The sequence below is a fragment of the Sinohyriopsis cumingii genome, chromosome 16 (assembly GCF_028554795.1).
Source record: "Sinohyriopsis cumingii isolate HCF-2022 chromosome 16, ASM2855479v2, whole genome shotgun sequence".
NCBI classification, from domain to species: domain Eukaryota; kingdom Metazoa; phylum Mollusca; class Bivalvia; order Unionida; family Unionidae; genus Sinohyriopsis; species Sinohyriopsis cumingii.
In genome coordinates, this window is record NC_142976.1 from 42,518,529 (window position 1) to 42,545,001 (window position 26,473).

Here is a 26,473-nt window from a genome sequence, read left to right on the forward strand (position 1 = left end):
AATATCCAAAAGAAATATCATCCACATTACATTAATGTAGCATAGAGGTATGCAAACATTCTCTCCACTGTGCATGTTTTAAATGTGAACTACTTCACCTTACATACGTCACTCTCTCAAAAGTACATATTATCTGGTGAGCGCCACCTTAGCTATTGTACAGAGTACATGTCATACAGTTCATCCTCTGACAATCAGGCTGTTTTTGTGTTCCTGTAGGCCTATCCAATGTTCCTTTTTAGATTTATTGTGTGGATTTATCAATCTGCTGCAGGTTGTATGCATTATTTTGCAATTTCTGCCAATTTTGAGAGATTTCGTCACCTTTTGGGGCTTCATTCTTTAAGACCCCCCCATCCCACCATACTATTGTTGCCCTTATGCAAGCCTGCCTTTGAATTTGTTTGCTTACTCTGTCCGTTATAGAGCTCTTATTAGCAAAATTCTAAAGTGATGCTTGATATTTATGCTTAGTTTATTCATATTTCATGCTGTTTTGATAGAAATGAAGTTTAATTATTCACTAAGCATTCGCTTATCTGTTCATTATAACATTGTTTTAGCAACTTAGTAATTTCAGATACATTACTAGTTTCTGCCTTAAATGATATATATGCAACTTTATGGAGTCTGGTTCCAGACTAATAACATCATCCCTTTGAGTGCCTCATTTCCTCAACCGAGCATTTGTTTTCTTTCTCTGGCTCTTTCTGGAGAAATAGCTGGCCCCATCACTATCAAAGGCTACCACTCTGTGATATGAGAAGTATTCCAGAGGGGGCTAAGTGGTCTAAAGCGCTCACCATTACAGATCACTGCCATTTCACCTGTGTGCATGTGTTCGAGTCTCGGGCTCAGCCAGTGTGGGTACGCGAGAAAGCTTGCCAGTAGTTTCTCGTGGGTCAGTGGTTCTTTCCGCTGTTTTCCCGGGTTCTTCCTCCACCATTTATGATTGCCACCATATATAGCCTGTCTTGTGCTGAAAACTGGCATTAAACCCTATAACAACAACAACAACATTCTGGCATCATAACAGATATGACATTAGTCATGATAAAGACCTTTCTGATCTTTTCACTAATTTTGTTCTCAATTGACCAAAATCACTCACATTGTTTCCTAACTGGAGCATGACCTGGGTTTTAACATGGCTCAGTTCATACAAGACATGTTTCCTGATGACTTCAGTAACCAAAGAGCTGTTGTTCACTCCCTTTCTTCCATAGACAGGTCAAGACCAGCAGCCATGCAAGATCCTTTTCAAGGACTACTAGAAATGCACTGAGACAAGTAATGGCATGCACAAACTCCTCTTCCTCCCAGTGCAAGCTAAGGAACTGGATATCACGCTGCAAGTCCTTGCTTTATGACTGAAGTGGGTTGTGCACTTAGCATACTCTGAGGTCTCACAAGACCAGAGCCGCCTCATGAAGATTACAGCTCATGAGATTTAAGCCATCTCAGTGAGCCTCGCATTCAAACATATTTCAGTCTGAGATATAGTGAAAGCTCTTGGCTGGCATGCAGATTCGGCCTTCTCGAATTTCTGTCAGAGACATAGTGCTGCAGAGGCAAACCTTGCATCTGGCCATACCAGTGGCAGCAGCACAGAAAACCACCAGACCCAGTTAAATCAATCAAAACAGCCAGTTAGCTTTGCTGGTAAGAACATTTCATCATCTTCCTAACCATAGACAAGAGTCACAGGTTAAGGGACACCAGGCTGTGTTGCTTATGCAGTTAAGAGAACAGGTTATTGTTCACATGGGGAATCAAGATATTCTTCCCCAGAAGGATACCCGAGGTAGAGGTCAGATGCTCAACATCCTCTCCTCCTATTACTTATTCTCCTAATGTAATGTGACTGGGGACATATTTGAAGGAGAAAGCAAATTTTTAAGTAAATTTTGTTTCTCTAAGAATACTTACCCATTCACATTGCTTAAAAACCCTTCCAAACACACCACCATGCAAGCATCCTTATTAGCATCTTGGTCAGCTAAAAACCAAATACACGCGACAGTGCCAAAGGGAGGTAATGGGCAAGAGTTATTGCCCTTTGTCTATTGAAATATTCTGAAAAAGATGATTTTCGTCTTTCAGTAGGGCTGGATTTGCAAGGTAGCATACTAATATTCCTAAAGTAATATGATTGGGTAAGTATTCTTGGAGAACTATAATGTACTTAAAAATTTGCTTCCTCCACCCCAAGCCTTCTGGCTCCTGCTACCGATTTAACACCCCAATGCCCCCAATCTACTGGGGGGCACCAGACTTCTGCAACTACAGTCACATTAGATCAGCCTATATCCACAAAATGAATGGGTGATTTTAGGATAGGCTTAAGATTTTGTTTATCCACCCGCTCCTCATTTTCCCTCTCCCCTTCTTCCAATTATTGTTGTCGATTCAGGATAAGGACAGTATTCTTCAGTGGAAGATGTAGCCATTCATCAACAAATGGTCAGTGGAGATTGTACAAAAGTCACATTCTGTGAGGTTCTATTCATGGTTGTTCCTTTCCAAAAGGAATGAGTGACAAGTTGAGGCAGATCATGGACTTGAGTTGCCACAATAGATTATTTCCTTTGCCACGGTTCAAGATAGATATGTCAAGATTTATACAAATCTCTAGACAAAGGGACAAGCATACAGCCAGTATATGTCTTACATAACTTCCATGTCACTGTTCAACCAATATCACAAAAGCTTCTTCAGTTTGCTTACTGCTACAAAATTTAAAAATTTTGTATCCTTATTCTCAGTCTAATTATCAACCCCGCTTCTTACGGCCGGAATCCCTTGGCACCGACGAGTTTGTATTCAAAAGTACCCCTCAAGAACGGCCACCCTTCTAACGCGACCAGCAGCCAGCATATTAATACAGAAATGTAAAATGTTCCCCTCACGAGTGGCCACTTAGTATTTCAAGTGTATACAGAACCTATTATTAATTCATATCGTAATGTAAGGTAAGTAATCAGATTATCTCTACCATCGATACATGTTTCCCAATGTCAAGTTTCAGTTACTGAAAGAAGTATTGACTAAAGTACATGTAACAGTAAGATTAATATTGTATCATTGTCTGTAAAAGCCAACGTTTGCAGGAAATGGGCTTAGCGATGTTATGATATAGTTTTGGGTTTCACACATCAGTTGAATTCTTCTCTTTGATGATTACAACCAGACATAATTGTCATCATAACAGGGTCAGCATAGGCTAAAAATAGATTTTGTGCATTAACACACACACACACAGAAATTAAGCTTCAACAAAACAGAGTACCAGACAAAGACCAAAAATCACATGACAACACATTTATGGCTTCCTTTACAAAGAATGCATTTCATCCAATTTACAAACGTTTCATCTGCATAATTAAATCGTATACAGTCAGCAACATCCGAATAATTCATTACCAAACATTAACTTGTCATCACATAATCGGAGACAGTTATTTTTTAAGAAAGTCAGTTACTCTACTCGATGACGTCGGCGGAGTTGGGAGTTGGGACTTGCCGAACAGTTGTACGTAGAACAGACTTGCATAAAATAATTTTATGTTGAAGATACTTGAATAATCAACTTCATAACAAATAAGGAGGTTATTCAGCAGCAGCGGGAAAATGGAGCAAATGGAACAAAAATTATGTATGTAGTACACCAAGATTTAAATGACGTTTTTGAATGGTTTTGCAATGTGCATGACAACAATACCCACTCAGATATCACGCTTATATCAGGAATAAGAACTATTAATGTATATTCAGTTTAAATAAGTCTATTATAACAAGGAGAACCTTTTAATAATTAATGTTACTTTTAAACGACGATATTAAATGAAGATATTAAATGCTTTTAAGTATGTAGCTTTCTTACTATGTACATTACGTATACTTCTCACAAAAAAATTTACTCCCCTCTCTGGAAAGGCCACCCATCTTAAAAGGCCACTTTCCTAGTGCTGAAGGGTTGGCCTTATAAGAGTGGGACCAGTGTATTGCATCATCACCCTGTTCTGGTCAGCTTCCTTTACAGCTATGGTGATGTATCTGAACGATCTCTTCCAAAAACCTATACTAAGCTCTGTTCTCGAGGGCAGCAAGAATCTATCCATTTTGAATCATTTTGGTTTTCCTGTTTTGGGGAAGATCTGACCTTAACCCATCCCAGTGTTTGTCATCAGGGCATGGAGTTCATAACCAATCTTGATCTTGTACATCACCCACATGTCTGCATCATACGGATTGTCGATCTTGTAGAGTCCATTACCAACAGTACAGGGATTTCTGCAAGACGGCTGTTGCAACTCCTCAGGTTATTCAATGCAGCAGCAGATTTGATCTTACTGGTATGCATATGTGCACCGATTACAAATAACTTTGCTGGCTCAGTGGCACCATATTTCCAGTCCACTGGACCAAAAGGTCAATATCATAAATGGGGTAAGATTATTCCTGTCAGTGGCCCAGTCTTGGTTATATCACAGAAAGGGGATTCCTTTGGGGAAGGCTCAGCTGGAAGTAACAGTATGTACAGAAGCCAGCACATATAGGTGGTAAGTCTGCTTGTTTCCAGACTTTAATAGGGACAGTGGCAAATGGGTATCAAGGTTAAGTGCCTCTTCACATCAGCCTCAAAATGAAAGCCTTTGAGTTCTAGTAGGAATGACTCTGGAGGAAGTCAGTCCTAATTATATCGGACATTTCTGTTGTGGTGACCTACCTTCTCAAGCAGAGGGGAGAGGGGCACCAAATCACCTGACCTGTACAGCATGTGGGTTTGGTAATCTTTTCATTGGGTCTGCCAACTACAGATCAACATACAAATCAGACAGATTCCAGACTAAATGTCTTGGCCAACCTTTGTCTCAGCGATTCTGGATTTAGAAGCTTGGGCTGTGGGTGCACTGTCATTTGGGGTTGGCCCCCCCCACACACACACACACACATACTGAAAATAATACAGAAAATATGCAGTCAGAATTGCAAGATAATTCTGACAGGCCTTCTACTTTATTTAGTGACAGACTACGACGAAAGATTATGGCTAAACTGAACCTTCTCAAAGCACCATGGTTGGAGGTGTTGCACAGCTGCCTTGACCATCCTCTCCTTTATGCCTTGCTCTTGTCTTAGGTTATCCTTACAAGAGAAAGAATTTAGACCTCCACTCTAAAGGCTAGTGAGGGAAAGTGTTTTCAGGGACTGGTGTCAAGTAAATAACCTTGACTTGATCCTTCATCTAGCTGACTTTTTTCTCTGGCACTGCAAGAAGAAAAGTTGACACCATTTACCATCAAAGGCTACTGCTCAGTGATATCTGACATATTCAGGCATCACGTCAGAAGAGATACTGGTCATGATAAAGATCTATCGAACTAACTAGCCAATTCTGATTTGAATAGACCACAGTCTCTCATTCAGTTTCCAAAATGGAATATGTCCTGGGACTTAAATTGTCTCATTTCAGATAAATCTGACCTGTTGGCCTTCAACTCACTGCAGCTGTTTCTTGATGGCTTTAGCTTCAACATGCAGGGTGAGCAAGTTACCTGCCCTTTCAGTCAGTCCAAACTGTGTTCAGTTCAGGTCAGATAGTTTGGTGATCCCATGACACAACCAGACTTTGTAGCCATGAGCCTATTTTTGTTGGTGAGCAATCAGAGAGTCATTATATGCTTCCTCTTGCCTATAAATAAGAACAGTGACCATGCAAGTTCCTGCTCATGCCATCAAGCGCTGCTTAAAGTGCACAGAGACCAATCATGGCATCCACAAAGGACTTTCTCCCCATGAAGGTGGGAAAGTAGGATATCACTTCCCAAGTCAATCTTCATGGCTTAAGTGGGTTATAGGCTCTGCATACTCTGCGAGCTCTAAAGATCAGACGTGCCCCAAGTGGATTTCAGCTGATGAAACTTGAACAAACCTCATGTTCACACACAGCATTTTGATCTGAGACATCATAGAAGCTGTTGGCTGGCATGCAGAGTCAACCTTCTCAATTTTTTTATGTCAGGGATTTAGCTCAGCAGTTATAAAACCTGAATCTGGTGGTCATGTACCTGTGGCCTACATGACCATCAGACTTAATTAACCAACACAACCTCTTAGCTTCACTGGATTCACCAGTGAATTTTGACAGATTTCAATAAATCATCATCCTAACCTGATAGAACAGTCACAGTTCACGTGACCATAGGCAGTGTTGCTTTAAGTAGGAGATCAGGTTATCATTCACACAGGGAGTCAATTCTATCTTCCCCAGAAGGATACCCAGTGTATAGATAGGAAACTGAGTATTCTTCCTCCTATTACCTTTTCTCCTAATGTTAATGTTATCATGGAATGTATTCAAAATGAGACAGCAAATTTTCTAGTAATTATGTAGTATTAGAATAATTAACCAATCACATTACTGAATGAACCTCCCATCCACTCTACTATGTGAGCATCCACGTTGATAGTTCAGCTCACTCAGATTAAAAACTGTGACATGTAGTGGTGGCTGGAGAAGGTAACTTTATCTTTACGATAAAGATAGAAAAGATGAATTTTTGTCCTTTAGTAGGGCTGGATTTGGGAGGTAGCAGGCTTATATCCTTAATGTTAATTAGATTGGGTAACTATTGTAATTCATAATTTTACAGGATTTATGATGTCTTAAAGTTTTCAAATTGATTACACACAATGCATGAATGTTTTGCTTTGCTATAGCCATTCATGCAGTGTGAAGCTAATTTTCAAACATAATGACTTCATCATTCCTGTAAAGTATAAAGTTCAAATCTCAATTACTACAGAAAATAGCATTGTTTTACCAAATTTCACAGGTGAATGGGAAGTACATCATCAAAAGTGGCACAGACTTCCGTAACCTGAGTAAGATTTCCATCACTCTGAACCATTCTGGCTTGGCAACAGTAGATGTACAGAGAGTGGACCTTGATTCCAGTATAGATGAGGATCCAGATGTCAAAGAATCTGTAAATCACATCAGAGGCAAGTCGATCATTGTTGAACTGTCTCCCCGTTATGTTTTTTTACCATTTATTTGAGCAGTTGAAAATCGACCATGTTTGTATTTGTTGGTGGGTAGATAGAAAAGTCTTATTTAAGATGATAAAAGCCTCTTACACGTAGTTAGAAAGCTAGAAAAATATATCAGTTTATTTATTCATGTGTTCAAATCTGTGTATAGCCAAAACAAACAAGCAAACATTCTAATAAATATTTTTCTGTAAATATTCTAATAGAAAGTCAGTACTCATTTGTTTACCTAGTGAGTACCTAATGACACAGGGAAGGCACTTTCGGTGTGGTATATTCCCAGATAGATGCAATTTAGTATTTTGTATTCTGTTTTCATTTGAACTCACTGAGTAATTACAGCGAATTGCATACATTTTGGAAAACTTCCCTCCCAGGGTTCCATATATGTTTATGTAGAACAGTCCTTAGTGTCACCTAAAACCAGACATAGACACTTAGTAGCTCTCTTTGGTTGTACATGTATTTTTGCAGAAAAAACAAATGCGGCAAAATGTAAACTCTTCAACATTAATTAGTTCACAAGATGGCAACATCAAACCTGCTAAATCACCTGAAATTGAAACACACACTCACAGGGTAATCACAATATCAGAATTCTAAATGGTCAAAATGCTCACAACTTGACGTTTTCTTTTCATTGTTGTTCAGGTGCTTTTTGAAAGATAACTTGTTGTAAGTTGATAAAACATCATATAGAACAGGGATTTATCAAAGTAAATAAGCCTTTCAGCCAAGTTGACTACTAGAGAATTTGAGTACTGTGGATACTTGCAGTGCTTTAATTCAGTGTAAATTTAAATTCAATGTTAAAACTAAGAAGTAAATAAGAAATAGATTGTGTGCATGGATTGTCCTCAATTTTTGATGCTCCATTTATATTAATTGTAGAATGATGTGATTGTCATTGCTACATAAATCACTTTCATGATAATTTTGTGAGATAGTTCATATATTTAGAGGTATTTAGAGGTAAGTAAATGAGAGTTATCTATCCTACTGTAACTATAGTGCATCTTCATCACTAAAGGGATGTTTTTGGTCATGCTTTGTTTGAAGATAGGGAAAATAACAAATATCTTCATTCATTGGACTATTAGTCAGAATCCAAACAGAAATTTACTCAAGAATTTTCAAGTGTAATTTAATTAGGTTTAGATGACAGTTCATCCTGTTTTCACTGGCTTGGCTGATAGGGTGTTGGTCAGTGGGTGGGTAAAAAAATACCAAGACAGACAAAAAAAAGAAAAGAAAAAATGTAGATTTGATAGACATAGTACATGAAAAAAATTGCTATAATTTTGTGTCCCAATATTTACAGGTCATAAAAAAATTACTTTTGAATCATTTAGTGTGTCCCAAGACTTATAGTGTTCCACAGACATTACATTATGCATGGAACGTTCATTTGGAATTTAAATATTCACCACCGTTAATATAAGTCTTGGTACCGTCAACATTTTTTTCTTCAAATTGATCAGTGTATTTTCTCGATCGTAACAACATTTTTTTAAAAAGGGACTTTTGTTGTTATCATCATGAATTATTACATGGGAATGTTATAAATTAATTTAATTTATGAAAAGTCATAAATTTATTTAATTTTTCTGATTGATGACTAGAGTTGAGCATTATCATGTTGCTGTAAGCATTTGCAATAGTAATCTATCCCTTCAGTCTTCAGTTTACTATTGTTTGTCTAAGTATTATTGCATTAGAATATTGTATCAGTGTACTGTTAATTATGTTTTTATTTTGTCTTGAAAATGTAAATACCTAACTCATTAATAATGTGATCTCAGTATGACAAGAGTGAACAAGAATAGCATTTTGTTCAGTGCTCACATTTAGTTAGCATATTTACATCATGGCGTCACCACATGTACATTGAAGATTTTGACTTGTACTAAATGAAGTACATCCCTTGTTTTCGAATTCAAGGCACATTTGTGCAAAACATAAATGATACCTCCAAAATACAGTAAAGAAGGTTTAGAAATAACGCTTTGAAAATAATTGTAGTACCTTAAACACTCAGGCATAGTTTGCATTGATGTAAGTGACCATAAATAAGTACCTATTTACTTGGCAATGGTAATTGTGCTACTCAGCTGAGCAAGCCGTTCATACCTTAATTGATTGACAATGATAGTCAATGGTGTAGTCAGTCCAGTATAATTTTGAATGGCCAAATAATTAAGTACTGCTATTATGCTGAGCATCTCACCCTGCTCAACCCATTTTAGATTTTACAACAGTTAATTTGTGTGGATTAATGTTGTATAACAAACAGTTAATGTCATTGCTGCCTGATAAAAATCTCGCTTTTTCAAAGCCATTTTCATGATTCAAACAATTACGTGGTCTCCTGTCAGAAAACAAAAGACATATCTGCCAATTATAAACAAAAGGAAACACTGAAACAACCAGCAGTCCAAAATCAAATGTGGAATGAATGCTGTGTTGAAAGTTATGAATTTGTGTTACGGTAAGCCGAAACACCAAACTGAAATGTATCATTGATGCTGGTTATGCAACTTATATAATTAAATATGTGTATCATTTCATATTATTTACATCACTTTGTTGGATCGCTTATGTCTCTGAAAAATGTTAACTCTTGAGCACATGGATCAAAATAAATAAAATAGCAGTTGACATCTTTTCTTAAGTGTGATTTGGAAGAATGAGATATGGTTTACCATGAATAAACAATGAACAAAGCAAAATCTGCATCTAGTATTTTTGAGAAGAAACTATGATATAACATTTGCACTGTGTAAATACTGTTCTGTACACTACATATAGTACCGCTTGCCCAGTAAACTTTAAGTGCCTTGTGAATTATTGAAGTTTTTATTTACGTTTATTTTATTTCATGTTGGAAAAATTGGAAATTATGCACATTCAAAATAATAATATAAACATAATCATTGTAGTTTATAACAGTTTATTGAGTGATGTAGTAAATGAACAAGAGCTGGTCACTGCTATGTGCAGTATGGCGATTTAGTCAGTTTTGTCTGACTTTTTCATCTATAAGTGTTGGAACATTGAAAATGTTAAAACTTTTAAATGCATATAAATCTTGGGACAGGAAAATAAAATTATTATTTTTTCCTGTCCAAAGTCTTAAAGTCACACAGTTTTCAAATAGGAAAAATTGGTATTCATTTCAGCATGAAAATCTTGTGTGTTTATATATGTGTGTGTGTGTGTGTGAGAGATTTGGATTTTTAACGTAGCTTTAATAATTTTTCAGTCATATCGCTACAAAGTCTGCAGTGTGGCAGTTTATAGTGATGTCTAACACTGGGACTGCCGCAGACATGAAGCATGATGTCCCACCCAGTCACATTATCCTGACACTGGGCCGACCAGTCCTAACACTAACCTCTTAATGCTGAGCACCAAGCGAGGCAGCTGTTAGTACCATTTTTATAAGTGTTTGGTATGATCAAACTTTCAACCTCCCGCATCTTAGGCGGTTGCTCTAACCACTTGGCCACCGGAGCGAGCGATATGTGTGTGTGTGTGGTGTGTATACACACACACACACAGACACATGCATATACATACATTGACATACGTATGCGTAGTCATACAGAAATATCTCATACACTTGACCACCTATAACGACGCTTTTCTGCAAATGTTTTAGAGGGGCCCCGAGTGGCTCTTCGTTACGGATCATTGCCATCTGCGTGGGTTCGAGTCTCGGATTCGGCTAATGTGGGTATGTGAGAAAGCTTGCCAGTAGCTTCTCTTGGGTTGGTGGTTCTTTCTGGGGTTTTCCCGGGTTCTTCCTCCACCATTAATACTGGCCGCCATGTATAGCCTATCGTGTGCTGAAAAATGGCATTAAACCCCACAACAACAACATACATTAACCTAATTATGCATGTGGTCCTTACATGCAGGTGATTGCTATAGCAAGTTTAACTATAGCTTGATTAATTGATTTATTTAGATTTATTTAGAATGCCAAGTTTCTTGCAGAATTGCTTCCCTGAACATTAATTCTCAAAACTGTAGTAGGGCCCCAGGTGGCAATGTGGTTGAAAGTGCATGCCTTTATAGATCACCTACATCTCACCTTTGTCTGCATGACTCAGGTTTCTCAGCTCAACTAGTGTCGGTATGTGAGAAAGCTTGCCAGTAGTTTCCTGTGTGTTGGTGGTTATTCATGGGATCTTCCCAGGTTCTTTCACCACCAAAAATACCAGTCTGCATTTACTAAAATTGGCATTGAACCCCCACAAAACCACAAAAGTAATCCTCTCAGAAATGAAATACAGACTTTCTTCCACAGAATTCTATTTTTTGCGTTCTCCTTATTAGAACTTCTGTGTCTTTTTCACTTTTCTGATGTTTAATGAGGGTTTTTTAAACATTTATGTTGACATTTCTAGGTGATATTGACTTAAAAATGGATGAAGAACTTGGAACCATGGCAGTGGAAATGGATGGCAGATTTAGATCCATAAGGACCCAAGAAACAAATTTAGGTATGATGAGTGCATGAAACTGAGTATTTTGGGTAATTTGAATTGAAGTCTACTTGGTTTTCATTCATATAATTATACGAAGGTAGTTGATATAATAGCCATAAATAGTATCAGTGCATAAAAGATCAAGAAAGTCTCAAGCAGGCCAAGGGCAAGTAGCAATTGAAGAAGCAGGTATTCCATGTAAAAATCTTCTTTTCTCCTGAAGAGTTTTATATATACATTCTCTTTTTAAAAATCCAGTTGGGCCTGATTAGGTAAGTGACTTGCAGAGATGTGGCCCATTTAAGATTTAGACAGGCCCTTGGCATAGGGCTATCCTGTTTTTGGACCACTGTAATATGGGAAATATTATAATTGAGCTACAGATGTAATATTAAAAGTAGCAATTCACTATGATCCTGTTATGACTGTTCCAGTAAAATATACATGGGACCCAAGGAAGGCACTTTTAATAAAGATAGCCACCCATAGATGTATTTAGAATTTTCTATTGTTTTCTTATGAACCCTTCTGGTAATCTGAGTATCCTAGCTTATATTTTCAAAAAAAGTACCTTCCCAGGGTACCATGTATGTTTAAATGGATTAGCCCTTACTGTCACCACTGATGTTATGTAATTTTTGCTTACCCAATATTTTAAGAATTTTCTATTTGTTACTTTTATTATTTTATATAATGTGTTTACTTTTTATATTTTATCTTTATCTTTGTAATAACATATGTTATGTCTATTTGGAAAGGTTCATCTTTGTAAAGTTTTTTGCTTTTACAACTATTTATATTTATATTGTTAGAACTTTTGTCTCATTTAGCACCACATGGCCAGTATTATGTTGGTATGTCATTACACACACACACACACAGCAGCATGAAGACGTACTTAAATACATTTTGAGTCCAAATATGTGAACAGAAATATTACAGATCCTATCTCAATCATTATAGATCTGGCTACTGCTAAGATCAGTTTTGGATGAATAAGTTGTAGTTTCATTGGTGGCAAATTGGCAGTTGTGTTTTCATCCACTGTGTTAAAATTCAAATTAATTGTATGTTTTGTGTGTATTTTGATAGGAAATTTTGTGACTGATATCATTCTGGAAGCGTGCCCAGCTGACTGCTGCATATTGAATTCAGGCACTTTTCGCTCTGACAGAATTCACCCAAAGGGAGTATTCAGGCTCAGGGATCTTCTTACAATTCTGCCCCTTGTGGACCCTCTCTGTGTTATCAGTGTGTCAGGTATGTAATATGATTGCAGCACTAATTTAATTTACTGCTGATTGTTAAACTACATGTGTCTCCTTTGAGTTCACACATGTAGAATAGGTCTAATGCACTCTTCTGGACATTTTAAAAGAATGCAGTATATATCAGAAATTTTACTTTGTATTTAAGAATTTTACCCTTTGTTTTTTTTTTCTCCTTCCATTATTGTTTTATCTTTGAATTTTGGGAGTAGAAGGGGCAATATCTAAATGTAATCATTATATAGCTTGGATTTTGCTGAGATGCCTGTAAACTGTATGCATATATATGTATGCACATGCTTAACTACATTTAGTGATTGAACATTTCATACCTGCTACTATATATGAGGTCATATTGCTTTTTTTTTGTGCTTAAAATATTATCAGTTTGGTAAATTTCACATGTTTAAAACTTATGAAAATAGGGACTCTGAGATGAAGTGATTAGTAGAAGATATACACATGCAAAGGGGATTTTTAAATCATCTTCACAGTAAGTAGTGTGTATTCTCATTTCCATATAAATAAAAATATGCTTCATAATCTGAGTAATTTCAAATAATTAAGAGCCAGAAACCTGGTAGTTGCTTATTTTTCCAAAATGACAGACATTATACTGAATGATTCACTAAAGCGGGTTATTTCCACTTATATCTTATAAGCTGGCTCTTTTCAGGATGCTCATTTATTTTATACGGGGTTCATATGCTACCTGGAAATTAGGCTTTGTGTTGAATTTAAATAATTAAAAACACAAAATATGTGTATCATTTATTTCCAGTATATATTGTCAGCTATAAAAGCAGCTATTAACAAGAAATTACAATTAACTAAGGAACACATACCTAACCATTGCTGTGAAAATGGAGTAGCTGTCTTCTTGTCAGCTTTATGACAATGCACATATATTGGAGATTCTGAATACTTGCAGGGTCCACACTAGGATGTGATTCAGATGAAACAGTCACTTTATTGTCACTCATTTCACCTAAATGGTCCCCAAAAGTACAGTTCACTTTGCCTTATATTGATCTGAAGACATTTTCCCCACATTGTTTGCTCCAAATTGTCTGTCTGCATTAATAATCAAAGTAAAACAGCAACTTTTTGTGAATTTTAACTGTAAGGAAGCAGGTGGAAAAACTGTTATGTTCTGTTGTCAGTTTTCTTGCTGATTTGATGATTATACATATCAGAAATTACATTTCTTTCTGTGAAATTCCTGCTAAAAATGCACACATGATCCCTAAAAAAGAAATGAAATGTTGAATTTGTGTAGCCCAAGCTGAAGTAAATTAATATACAGTGGATGTATCCAGGTTCATTACTAATAAGAAATAATAATAATACCCAATATTTTTTTGTGAATTTTAACTGTAAGGAAGCAGGTGGAAAAACTATTATGTTCTGTTGTCAGTTTTCTTGCTGATGTGATGATTATACATATCAGAAATTACATTGCTTTCTGTGAAATTCCTGCTAAAAATGCACACGTGATCCCTAAAAAAGAAATGAAATGAATTTGGGGAGCCCAAGCTGAAGTAAATTAATACCCAGTGGATGTATCCAGGTTCATTACTAATAAGAAATAATGATAATACCCAATATTTTATCGTGCAGATAAGAAAGAACCTGTTATGGAAACATTTGCAGATTTTCAACTGTACTTATTTCCAACATTGCCATTTTGTTATATAACAGCTATAGTGAAGCAACATATGCAATATGTTACAATTTGTATAAACTTACAATAGAATTTCATCAGCATTTTAACCATCTGACATGAAAATATTCAGTAACAGTAGTTTCATGTGACTATAATTATGAACTTTATACGACCACATCTTTACCCTATTTTGGCTTTAGATGGGTAATTTCACCCAGATGGGGCCCCGAGTGACCGAGTGGTCTAAAGCACTCACCATTCCGGATCACTGCCACCTCACCTCTGTCTGCGTGGGTTCAAGTCCAAGGCTCGGCTAGCATGGGTACGTGGAAAAGCCTGCCAGTAGCTTCTCGTGGGTCAGTGGTTCTTCCCTGGGTTTTCCAGGGTTCTTCCTCCACCAGTTATACTGACCACCATGTATAGCCTATCTTGTGCTGAAAAATGGCGTTAAACCCTAGAACAACAACAACAAGAACAATTTCACCCAAATATTGGATTCCTGCTTATTATGATTAAATGCACTTAGAAGCATTGCCAAGCTGAATAGAATGAACACTTCTGGCAAGCAAGATTTACTGACAGTCACTTTAGGATATTTAAAATAAAAGTTTGTAGTCCTCAGGCAGCCTCAATAATATAGCAGAATTATCCCTTCACTTAAAAATCTGCTGCTACTGGGTCAATTTTAAATGCAGAATCCCATCTCTTGATGTCCTAAACAATGACTGTATTAAATACACAGTAGTCAGATTATATTGAAAGTAGATATTAGGGCATGAACTAGGCGTAAGTTGAATTTAATTTAGAAAAATCAGTCCTTTCTGTAATCTCAAGATATAAAATTCTTAAGGCTTTTCTCCAAATTTTGAACAACCTAAAAGTATTTCTAAATGCCAGCATATACAATTAAGCAGAGTAAATTTTACATTTTTATTCTGTAAATTAAAATGAGTTACATGAATTAGTAATTTATATGAATTTCAGTATTTATACTTGTTTCTAGTAATACATCCTGTGTTTTGGTGCATGGTCACATGACAAATTTACTTGTGATTTTTTGAAAAAATGCATGTATTCTGAACGATTAGGGTCATAAGCAGTCCTTGAAAAGCCAATTTCACCCAGAATAAAACCTGGAAAGACCTGGAAGTTTTGTATTAAAAAGCACAGGGAATATATTTACAATTGCTCATCTGGAATGTGCACAGCACGCCAGAAAAGGATTAAGTAGAGGCAACATACTGGGACTGGCACCTCCTCTGGGGAATCTTCATATTTAATTTGAAAATTATAAAGTCTTTGTGGGTGATATAAAAGAAAAAGTGATCATACATGGTTTTTCTGGTTTCATCATTTGCCAAATCCCACAGCTGTGTTGAAATACTTGCTTTTCATTCTCAGTCTTCAAAGATTCCTGTCAGGATTCAGCAAATGTTTATACCAGATAAATTATGTATGATCCTTATATTACCATCGTGTATACATGCTTTAATAAGACTATAACATTTCAGAGTTTCTGCACTACATTCTGAAATTTGTTCCGGATTTAATATCCAAAGGCATCAAGTGATTGCGGCAGACAATCTTCCAAGGCAAATAAAATTCAGTAGTCATGTTCCTATTCACATATGGATGATATGATCCCGAGATCATATGTTGTGATGAAGTAGTGTAAACCTTCTTAGTTTGATTGTGCAGAAGCTATTTTACCTTGACTAATGTACAGATCCTAAAATGGGTAATTTTACCAAATCAGCATTTCATATGTATTGTTTGCATTCTATTTGCATTCCATTCAGATTTTGCATGCATCACTTCCGCTGTTTCCTTGTTTTCATATGTTTGGAACAAAACGGAAATACATTTACTGAAGTTGGGTTTTCTGTTTTGGGGGAATGCTAAAGGGAGAGAAGTGTAGCTTTTCATATCTTATTAAAAAGGAATTTTAGCAGAATGATTATCAAAATCCATATCTGAAATACATTCCCTTTCAGATGCATTAATCATTTTGTTTGCATTCATTCTGCATTCCATTTGGGTTATGTTTACATTCTTTCTGCATTGTTTTTGTTTTACTTGTAAAACTACTTGTGAGCATGTTTAGATGTATTATATGGATGACCAGATTTTGGTCATTGTAAACATGATCTGTTCTCTTTTGTGAAGACATGCATTTTAAAACAAATCTAGTTTGCTTTTAAAAGATATCCCAGTGTCATTTACACCTTTTGGAAGCTTCAAGTACAGATAGAGTTTTAGCAAAAGCAGCTGGGTTTAAATGAAGATAGCCACCAAAATGAAAATAGACATTTTTAATGTAATTGACCAGACTTGACAATATAAGCCATTCAGAAAATTATAGTTCTGACATACATATTCACATAGTCAGAAAATGTTGTATTCCATTTGTTGTCTTAAACAGCATTTGTCCAAGTGTTTACTGTATGGTATTATTTTGGGCTCAGCTTAATTTTTATTTATTTTCCTTTTCAAAATGTTACTGTAGATATGGGTTGTTATTAAAACAGGGGCAAAATGTTATGTTGATTTTGATTGGTTAAGCATCAATATCAATGATATTAAAGTCTGCAAGAAACTGTCACAAACTTTGATGTGGGCAAAATTGCTATTACTCTCTAGCTTTTTGATGTAGTGCAGTGGATAAACGTTTCACGATATCTAGACACAATTTTCTCAGATATTTTGAACTTATTATAATGCTTTCTGTCAGAAAATGTATTTAAATTTTGTTAACTGGTAAAGAGAATTATTTGTAGAAAAGATCTTAAAAATTTTTCATGTGATTGTAGACAGTATTATTCATATACCTTCAGAGGTCTTCATCTCAGTAGGCTTTATAGATCAACCAGCTTGTGTTTTGAATTTGAGGACATTAAGATGGTTTTACTCTTACAAATATTGAAATTTATTTTAACTGCCATGTTGATATTTTCCTTATAAAACTCAGGTTGTGACAGTAAATCCATTATTTGCATCCTCAGATCAATATACAAAAGACTGACAGATTTTTCAGGTGGATGATTTTGCAAAGATGGACTCATATTCCAGGTCAGAAATAAAATTGGGTGTTGCAATTAAAATCATTCTATGAAGCTGCAATCACTAGTTTTGCTCTATACAAAATTTGTGTTGCTGATTTTTAACAGACATTATTGTATGTTATGGTATCCTTATTTTAGGTGCAGGCATATTAAAAGCCCTTGAGAATGGAGTTTCCCAGTATCCTTCGCTGGAAGGAAGGTTTCCTCAGGTTGCAGGGATCGAGTTTGGGTTTGACCCTAGCAAACCTCGTGGGCAGCGAGTGGAGAAGGAACTGGTCAAGATTCAAGATGAATATCTTCAGTTAAACAGGGTATGTTGCAAACCTAGAGGCCTCCCAAAAAGCAGACATGAATTGCATTACTACTGGAAAAATCAGGTTAGGTTTTAAAAGTGTCAGTGGCTGGTGGAAAAAGAAACATAAAATTTAAGGATATGGTATACTGTAATGCAGTTCCTTGAGAATCTGGAAATTTGATACAACCAATCAGATTTCAGAATAGAAAAACTGACACACTAAGGATTATCTGCACTTGGTCAAGTTATTTTAGAAAGGAAGCTATGAGACTGTTCATTGTGGAAATCTTGGAGGGTAAGATTGAAAATCTAATGATTTTTCAGAACTTATATAAACAATTACTAAGAAATTTTTTCTGCATGTCTGTAGAGTTAAATCTCATCACATAAATTTGAATAACAAACTGTCCCGGAACTCACCAGTTTAACATAATTTATCCATATGAAATAGTCTTCCATGATATAAACCTATATAAGGACTGCCTGTAAAGCAGATCAGCTAATCAAGTAATGACTTGTTCAGCAAATACAAGTTTTAATGATATCTGCACTTTGGCAGCTGTCTTGAGGTCAGTTTATGTCTCATTGCATCTGTCATTTCTCCGGTTTGCCTTTTTGTACCCTAAACTGTCTCAACACCATTTCAGAGAGAGCAAAAGGTAAGTCGATGGAACATTTTGCATAACAGTTGGGGGTGACGGGTAGACATGTTAGCTTTTAAGTGAAACTAGTGAAAGAATCTGGTCATATTATGTATTATGCTTCATGAGGATTAGTACATGACAAAAATGATACTTAGGATGGTTTCCTTCTTGAGTGTTTTCTTTGTAATCAGATCATCTCCTGAACAGAGTAATGATGGTAACCTGTCAAACTAAAAATGAAGTTTAGATTACAAGACAAGTCAGCTCTAGGTACTACATATAATTTGACTTTACAGTTTGATTTGTCTCTTTTTGGAACAATGCTTGAGTGTGTTTAATGACTAATTTACTTGTGGATACTACAAAATGATCTCTGGTTCAATTCCTGTAAGCTTTATAATCTAAATATTATCTTCATCTTTGTGACAGTAATATATGCATAAACTTAACTATATACTCCATAAACTTACTATGTGCCATCTCTTTGGTAAACAGCAAGCAAAAAAAAAAACAACAGAATAATATTAACAAAAATGAAACCTACCTATATTCATTTTCTCTTTTTGTGTGCCTTTTTAATGTTTATGTTTTTCTTACCCCAAGGTTTTCTCATGGGAAAACAATACATTCATGACGGGTTTTTACTATTTTGTCTTTTTGTTTTAGGAATATAGGTTATGCACAAAGGAATACATTGCTTCAGGAAAAGATGGTTATGATGCCTTCAAAGATTGTGAAATTTTGGTAAGTAAACAACAAAGAAAGACATGAGTTTACAGTACATTTAGATTTATTGCCATTTGTCCTACCTCACAATTTTGGTAAGTAAACGACAACAAAGAAAGACATGAGTTTACATTATGTTTAGATTTATTGCTATTTGTCCTACCTCACTATTTTGGTAAGTAAACGACAACAAAGAAAGACGTGAGTTTACATTATGTTTAGATTTATTGCCAGTTATCCTACCTCACTACTGAGGGTAATTACAGACCTGCCAAACCTTACAATTTTGCTGTAAGTTTTATGAAAGTTACTCTTAAAATACAGACTTACAAAATAAAAGCAAAAACTATGGGGAAATGATTGTTGCCGAAAAATCTTGATAATTGGTTCATCTGAATTTAATTTGGATCCTGGTTTCATACTAGAATTAGTGGAATTAGTCAGGGAACCAGACTAACTTTACAGTAGTACCTGAGACACTTTAAACTGCACATATTTTTTCTTGTGAAGCATCTGTATGATCAGACTGTTGATTATAGAATTTTTATAAATGGCATCCAGCATGCAGTGCATGTTTGAGAAGAAACGGAAATTAAGCCTCTTAAAAAGTATTAATAATCAGTACAGAAAAATAAAAAAGGAATATTCAGATTCTTGCAAATAAAAGCTGGAAGGGACACAATTACATTTATTGGATCATCATGTGTCAGTTTGAATATGTCTCATGGTGGGAGATATGACGAAAAAAATCTCAAGATTTACATCAAGTTGAGAAATAGCAACAAGCCATAGAGCTGCATAAGGTTTGGAACTGAAGTTTGTGCAACTGTACTAGTGGTAAATAGAGTCTATATGTACTTTACAAACTTTTCAGTTGAATATAATGTTTACCATCGCTGCCTGTTTCAAATACTGAACTTTTAAAGATGTTTTCCAGTTTTACAATAGCAGTTTAGGGGCCCAAAGTGGCCAAGTGGTCACTGCCATCTCACCTCTGTCTGCGTGGGTTCGAGTCTCGGATTCAGCCAACGTGGGTATATGAGAAAGCTTGCCAGTAGCTTCTCGTGGGTTGATGGTTCTTTCTGGGGTTTTCCTGGGTTCTTCCTCCACCATTTATACTGGCCATCATGTATAGCCTATCTTGTGCTGAAAAATGACATTAAACTCTACAACAACAACAACAATAGCAGTTTATATTTTGTTACACCTTACTGAAAACTGGTCAAACTTATGGAATAAAATCAACTGCCTTACTGAGACGGTCATCATGGTTTGCCTGTCTGTAATTACTAAATCTTGGTTAAGTTGGTGAGCTGTTTTATGCGTCAGCAACAGAGGTTGGTTATTTAATACTAAAGTTGTTGAAGTAAAGTACCATGTTGACTGACACCATGGCAGCCAACCCAATCTGATATGATGGTAGGATCTGAACCAACAGCCTTTCACTAGCAAATTTGGCATGCCAAGCACTGAGCCACTATGATGCCTTTACCACATGTTGACAAGAATAATGGGAGCAGTATAAGATATTCCCACCCAATGTTAAATAGTCCTCCATATATGCACATGTAGGGCATTGTCAACTCTGGAGATTAAGGACCTATGACTTGGACTTTTGGTCAGGGTATGTCAGTTTTTAATTAAACTTGATGTACCATGAACTTGATGTCTGACCTTTTGATCCCAAAATGGCTCGGTTTCTTTCTTACTGCAAGTAACCATCAACAATGTTTCATCGAGGAACTTACTCTAAAACAAAAGTTGACATGTTTTTCTTTGAACCACAATAACCTGAATGACCTTTTGACCTTATAACATGAAGATCACAAAACCGGTTTCTCACCTTACATGCAAACTCTGAACAAACTTTGCTTAAGTCACATAGTATACAACTAAAGATGCTTTGCAAAAACATGTTTTTCTTCTTTCTGTCACAGACCTTGACATTTGACTTTTGACTTAAGAATCAATAGACTTTGCAACTTTTTTCATGAAAGTAAATAGTTGAGAACTGAAGATTTTTCATCCATGATGACTTTGACCATTACTTATTGACACCCAAGTCAATGTAATCATTCATGCCAGGAGACACTGTCTGAAAGGGTGTCTTCATGCTTTCCAACATCTCCATTGTGGTGAATGACCTCAGAAGGCAGACCTTTACTTTCTGGAGTTGATTTTTTTCTTGGGTGGTGTCATCAGCTACAAGTCTACATTAAAAACCTGTCATGTTCTGGGCAGTCTCATTATATTGGTGGACTTAGCCTGATGGTGTCAGCTAATCCAAGCTAATGAGTGAAGCATCCAATGGTAATCAGTCAAATCTGTGCCAACATGGACTCACCGCTTGTGGATATATTGGCAACTAGGTGAAATGCAAAGCTCCCAGCATTTGTCTTACCAATCCCAGATTCAAAAGCCTTGGCAGTCAATGTTCTTCCTTAGACTGGAATGGTCCTGATGCATATGCATACCATCCAAACCCTCTGATCCCAGATTTTGTGCACAGATTGAGGGAAACAGAGTGCTGTGCTATTCTGATTGCTTCCTTCAAATGGAAAAAATCATGCATAAACAACTAATTAAATTTGACAAAAAAAATTCCAAGAAAAATCATGATTTTTCCAAAACCTGCTTAAAAAAACAACAGCATCTGTGAGTGTTTCATCTGAACCCAGACCTGTTGAACCTGCATGTCTCAACTATATCAAACAAGCCCTCAGGAGCAAGCATTTCTCTGAACAAGTGGTTGACAAAATTGCTTATGCAAGAAGGAAAAGTGGAGGATTTTGTTACAGTGGTATGAGGATAAATACCTCAATTGCTTGATACATTGATACTCCAGATAGCTAGCTTTCTCCTGGCTTTTTCAGTTGAAGAAGTTAGTACCTGTTACTATAAAAGGTTACTGTTCTGCAACCTCAGACACATTTCATAATCATGGGACAAAACAAAGACCTTGCTGACCTTCTGGCAAACTTAGTCCTGTTATGACTGAAGGCTCTGGTCCGATGCCCATAATGGAATCTACTATAGATTCTGATACATTTGAATAAGGCATTCTTTGAATTTCTATTTATATCATCATCTCTGTTTTTTAAACCCACTTCCTAGTCATTACATGCCTTGTCAGTCATTCCAAACAATTTACAGTTTCATTGTGAGATTCAGTTTCACTCATAATAGCCCCTACTTTTATTTCTAAAACCAAGCGCATGGACAATCAGTCCTTTGTTGTGAAATCTCATTCCTTCATGGACCCTTTGCTTCAGGATCTTGTTCAGGAACTAATTTAGGGCTTTAAAGTTGCACCTGAAATAAATTAGCCAGTACAAAGAGGGAGAGCTCTTTATTTTTTCTATTAAAGAAGGAGAGCTCAATATCTCAAACTCTGACATCCTAGATACAGTGGGTTATTCACTCTGCATATGGTGAATTAACACAGACCTAAATGAATTTATTGCATATTTTGGCTCATGAGGTATGGGCAGTCGCAACAAGATCAGCATATAATTGCAGCTATTACTTAGCCGTTTTTATACAAGCCATGTAATTGAGGACAGAGATGACTTTCTCTAGCTTTTACATCTGAGATCTTTCTTCCCAAACAACTCAGTTTGACCTGGTGAGACCTATAGTTGCAACATGACAGGCTGCCTTCCAGGTCATTGTAGGTTTGCAACGCTGATTTGTCCTTGACTAAGCACTTTGCTCCATCTGCCTTAGTAAGAAATATCGCACTTGTGTTGTGTGTGCCATAAAAGATCAAAAACCAAACCGCTCATGTTATGAAAATACAGCCAAACCTGTGTACAGCAGCCACACATGGGAAAAGGTCAAAATGGGTTTTGTAGACAGATGACCCTTGAAGGCAGGTTCACCTCTTGACTTGGTTCATCACAAATGCATGTACTATGCACTGAATAGAATTATCAGAATTAGTATTAGTGGTATCATTATTATTATTTTGCATGTATTATTATTAGCAGTAGTAGTATCCTATCAAGATATATGTATTTAGTGTTGCTATTTAGCAAAAGCAAAATATAACTATAAAATAAAAAGTTCCATACAAGATTACTGTATCCTCACTCTAATCCCTCATTTACATTGTATCAGAACTGATCATCATCACATGTGTTAAAATTTTGATCAATATTTAGCATTTCCTTTAATTCACATCCAAAGTTTACCTATGATTGGGAAACACAGGACTGACTTTGTTAGGCCAGATGGTGTAATTAGGCATGAAAATAGGGGTTCAACCTTCAAACAAATAATGGATTAATCAGTTGCTCATACTCACTGAGATCAAAAAACAGTCAGCTTTTAAGAGAGACCTTTGATGGTTAGGAAATGAAAAGAAGCTTCCTGCGGCTATCAGTTCAAATAATATATCTATATGTGCCATGCCTTGCTCATCAAACAAAAGAAATTTAATTTTCATACTTTGAGTGGTCACTGTTGATATGCTTCAGTGAGTGCAAAAGGCAGGATGAAACTGTTTCTTGGTTAAGAAACACATGGCTGAAAACCACAGAATCAAAATATAATGTATAAGAGATGGTGCAACGGTAGTGTACTCACTTTATACATCAGCAGCACATGAACTGATTCAGTATAGGTAAGGCCAGGTTCTTGCTTATTTAAGGTGGTTGTTTCCTTCAGGTTCCCTTGTTCATTTAGATCAGTAAGCACTTGTTTTAGCACTGTAAAGCATACATTGTATATGTTGTCAGAACTTGTCATAAATTAATATCAAATTAACTAGAGCAAACTGTAATAGTTTGTCGTCACAAATCCTCATGCTTTCTATTGCATACTCTTCCCTTCACCTCCACCCCAGTACTCATCCCTATCACCCTCAACTCAACCCCACCTACTTGTCCCATCACCCTCTACCTGACACTACACTAAAACTCATCCCATTGCACTGTAATAACCCCCACAGCAATACATCACCCTGTATGAACTCCCACCCCCAAACAGTGACTCAAGGGTTTTAATGTAAAATGTGTCACAAGTATTATTTCTTCCAGCTACAACTGCAAATAAAAGGTTGATCCTAATATATTCAAAAATATCTTTGTAATTGAAATTTATATGCATCGTTCTTTTAACCCAAATTCACAAATCCCAGGGGTTAATGCCAAGGATGGCTTCCATCTTGGAGATGGTTTTGCCAAAATGGTTTAGAAGGAGATGTAGTAAAGGACCAATGGACATACTGATCATAGCACAATATCCCCTACTAAAGTATCAGGATTGTGATGTGTAATTTACAATCTTTCAGTGTTGTTCATTGTAGGTGACATCAGAGCAATGCCCTACTATAAGCACAGCTGTCAGGAATCACTTTGAATCTGTTCAGATGTGCCAGGGAGTGAAACCTTGCCGATCAGGACACAGGCAGAGTCTTGTAAGCCTGGTTAGGTAGGTAGATGAATGTATGAATGAAGGATGTGCAGGATGAAAATAATATGTAATATTCTAATGCACAGGGTAGGAATAAAGGTTTCCAAAGCCAGTCTGTGGTTCCCGAATGGATTAAGAGAAAGAAGAATTTCCCATCACAGGATGTCGATTAATTACAACTTGGTTTTCTGGAGCCATCAAGGTAAAGCACCACATTTGGACCTTTTAAGCCATTACTACTTCAAAGGCTCAATTTCACAACATATTGAACTTAATTCCACATTGCCAACTACTGTGTGACCCTGCCATAACATGATAGTTCAGGTCCATAAAGCGAGACCAGTTTATGTACTGAACCATACTGTAATCATCCAAGTCAGTTAGCTGAAAATGCACCAATAAAAATGCACCTGGGGTAATAAAAGCATGCTTAGAAATAGTGCTTCCATGGCACAGTTACCATCTTAAATCAATGCATATTAAATATCAGCATGTTTGCTTCCAGGTAGATCGAGCCCTGAATCGTTTCGGACTTGGTCGTTTTTGGCCTTCTGTTCATACAGGGTCATTTCGGACTGGATTGTTACAGCCTTCTGTATTGAAAAATGCTATTATAGGTTAACAGTTTTACACCTGTTTGAAAGACTACAGCAAGAATAATTGTCAATCAACAATGGGTCATTTTTCAGGAATGGATGACATTATTCACTGGTCAACCGAGTGTGTCAAACAACACGGCCAAGCCACGTGCACATGTTTACAGCTTTTGTTTTGTTTATAAATTGTTTGTCCATAACGTTGTTTTGTGATTGACTTTGAGGATTAGTACTGTACTTAAATTAATTGATTTGTAAATTCAGGTGAGAATCTTTTATCAACCACCTCATAGTTTGGTGCATGTTTGTGTATGCAGTTTAACGAACAAACATGTTGGCTATTGTTGGTGCACCTATGGTACACAGAATGCATCGAAGACAAACACAGGGAAGACTCACTAGCTTTATTGTTCATGGATCATTAATATTGAGATTAACACTTATGAGCACAGATCTGTCAACAAGAAACTAAGATCAAAGTTCTCAGAAGACCCAGTTCAGATACTCGTATTTCCTAAATAAACGATAAGATCTTGTGATCACTGATTCAGTTGCTTCTGGATTTGTTTGCTACAGCTTATTAAAAATAAATAAGACAAAGCAGTTTGTATAATGGCAGATTTTCAGTGTATTCATTGTAATTGGGATGTTAGACCACAACAGTGTAATTGTTTGTGATGTGTGTGGTTTTTGGCAACATCGCACATGCATCACTGGTAAGTACACTTTTAAATATATTCATAAAGTTTGCTTTTGCTAAAATCAACATACTGAACTATTTTATTTTCAATGGATTCGTTTCATTGAGTTTTGATAGTTCTTGTCTTTAATTTATTGTATGTATGACTGCATATTTAATACATTGCTGTCTTTATCAAAGTATATGTGTATATAAATTTTATTTCATTATGTGTAAAGATCATCATTGTCAGTTTTATGTTGTATAACCGTTCAACTGGGAATTGTGGAGAATAAGCAAACACATCTCTTAATCTTAACTACTTAAAATATTTTTGAATTCATTGTATTGCAATGAAATGTATGAAGACATTATCTACAATACTTTTACCCAATAATAACTTCAGAACCACAGGACACAAATTATGAAAGAGTTATAAAACAATTTTCTGATAAATATTTGATGTTAATATTTAGCTTCATTTGTTTGTTTAAATATGAATCCATTTTGTATAAGCGTTTCGGCCTTTGCTCGCATAATGGCACAGCTTGGACAAAATGAAATAATATATTT

The 26,473-nt window shown here is 36.1% G+C and overlaps 1 protein-coding gene across 6 annotated transcripts in view; it reads left to right on the top strand.

The window, feature by feature from the left end:
• LOC149780310 (5'-nucleotidase-like) overlaps positions 1–26,473 on the top strand; it is an 83,650-nt gene that overhangs the window by 33,333 nt on the left and 23,844 nt on the right. For all 6 annotated transcript variants that reach the window (XM_089937147.1, XM_089937148.1, XM_089937151.1 and 3 more), the window contains 6 exons: positions 6,840–7,008; positions 11,469–11,564; positions 12,642–12,809; positions 17,684–17,856; positions 19,151–19,228; positions 24,519–24,643. In XM_089937147.1, the coding sequence (XP_089793273.1) occupies positions 6,840–7,008; positions 11,469–11,564; positions 12,642–12,809; positions 17,684–17,856; positions 19,151–19,228; positions 24,519–24,643 (809 nt within the window). The remainder of the gene's footprint in view (positions 1–6,839; positions 7,009–11,468; positions 11,565–12,641; positions 12,810–17,683; positions 17,857–19,150; positions 19,229–24,518; positions 24,644–26,473) is intronic.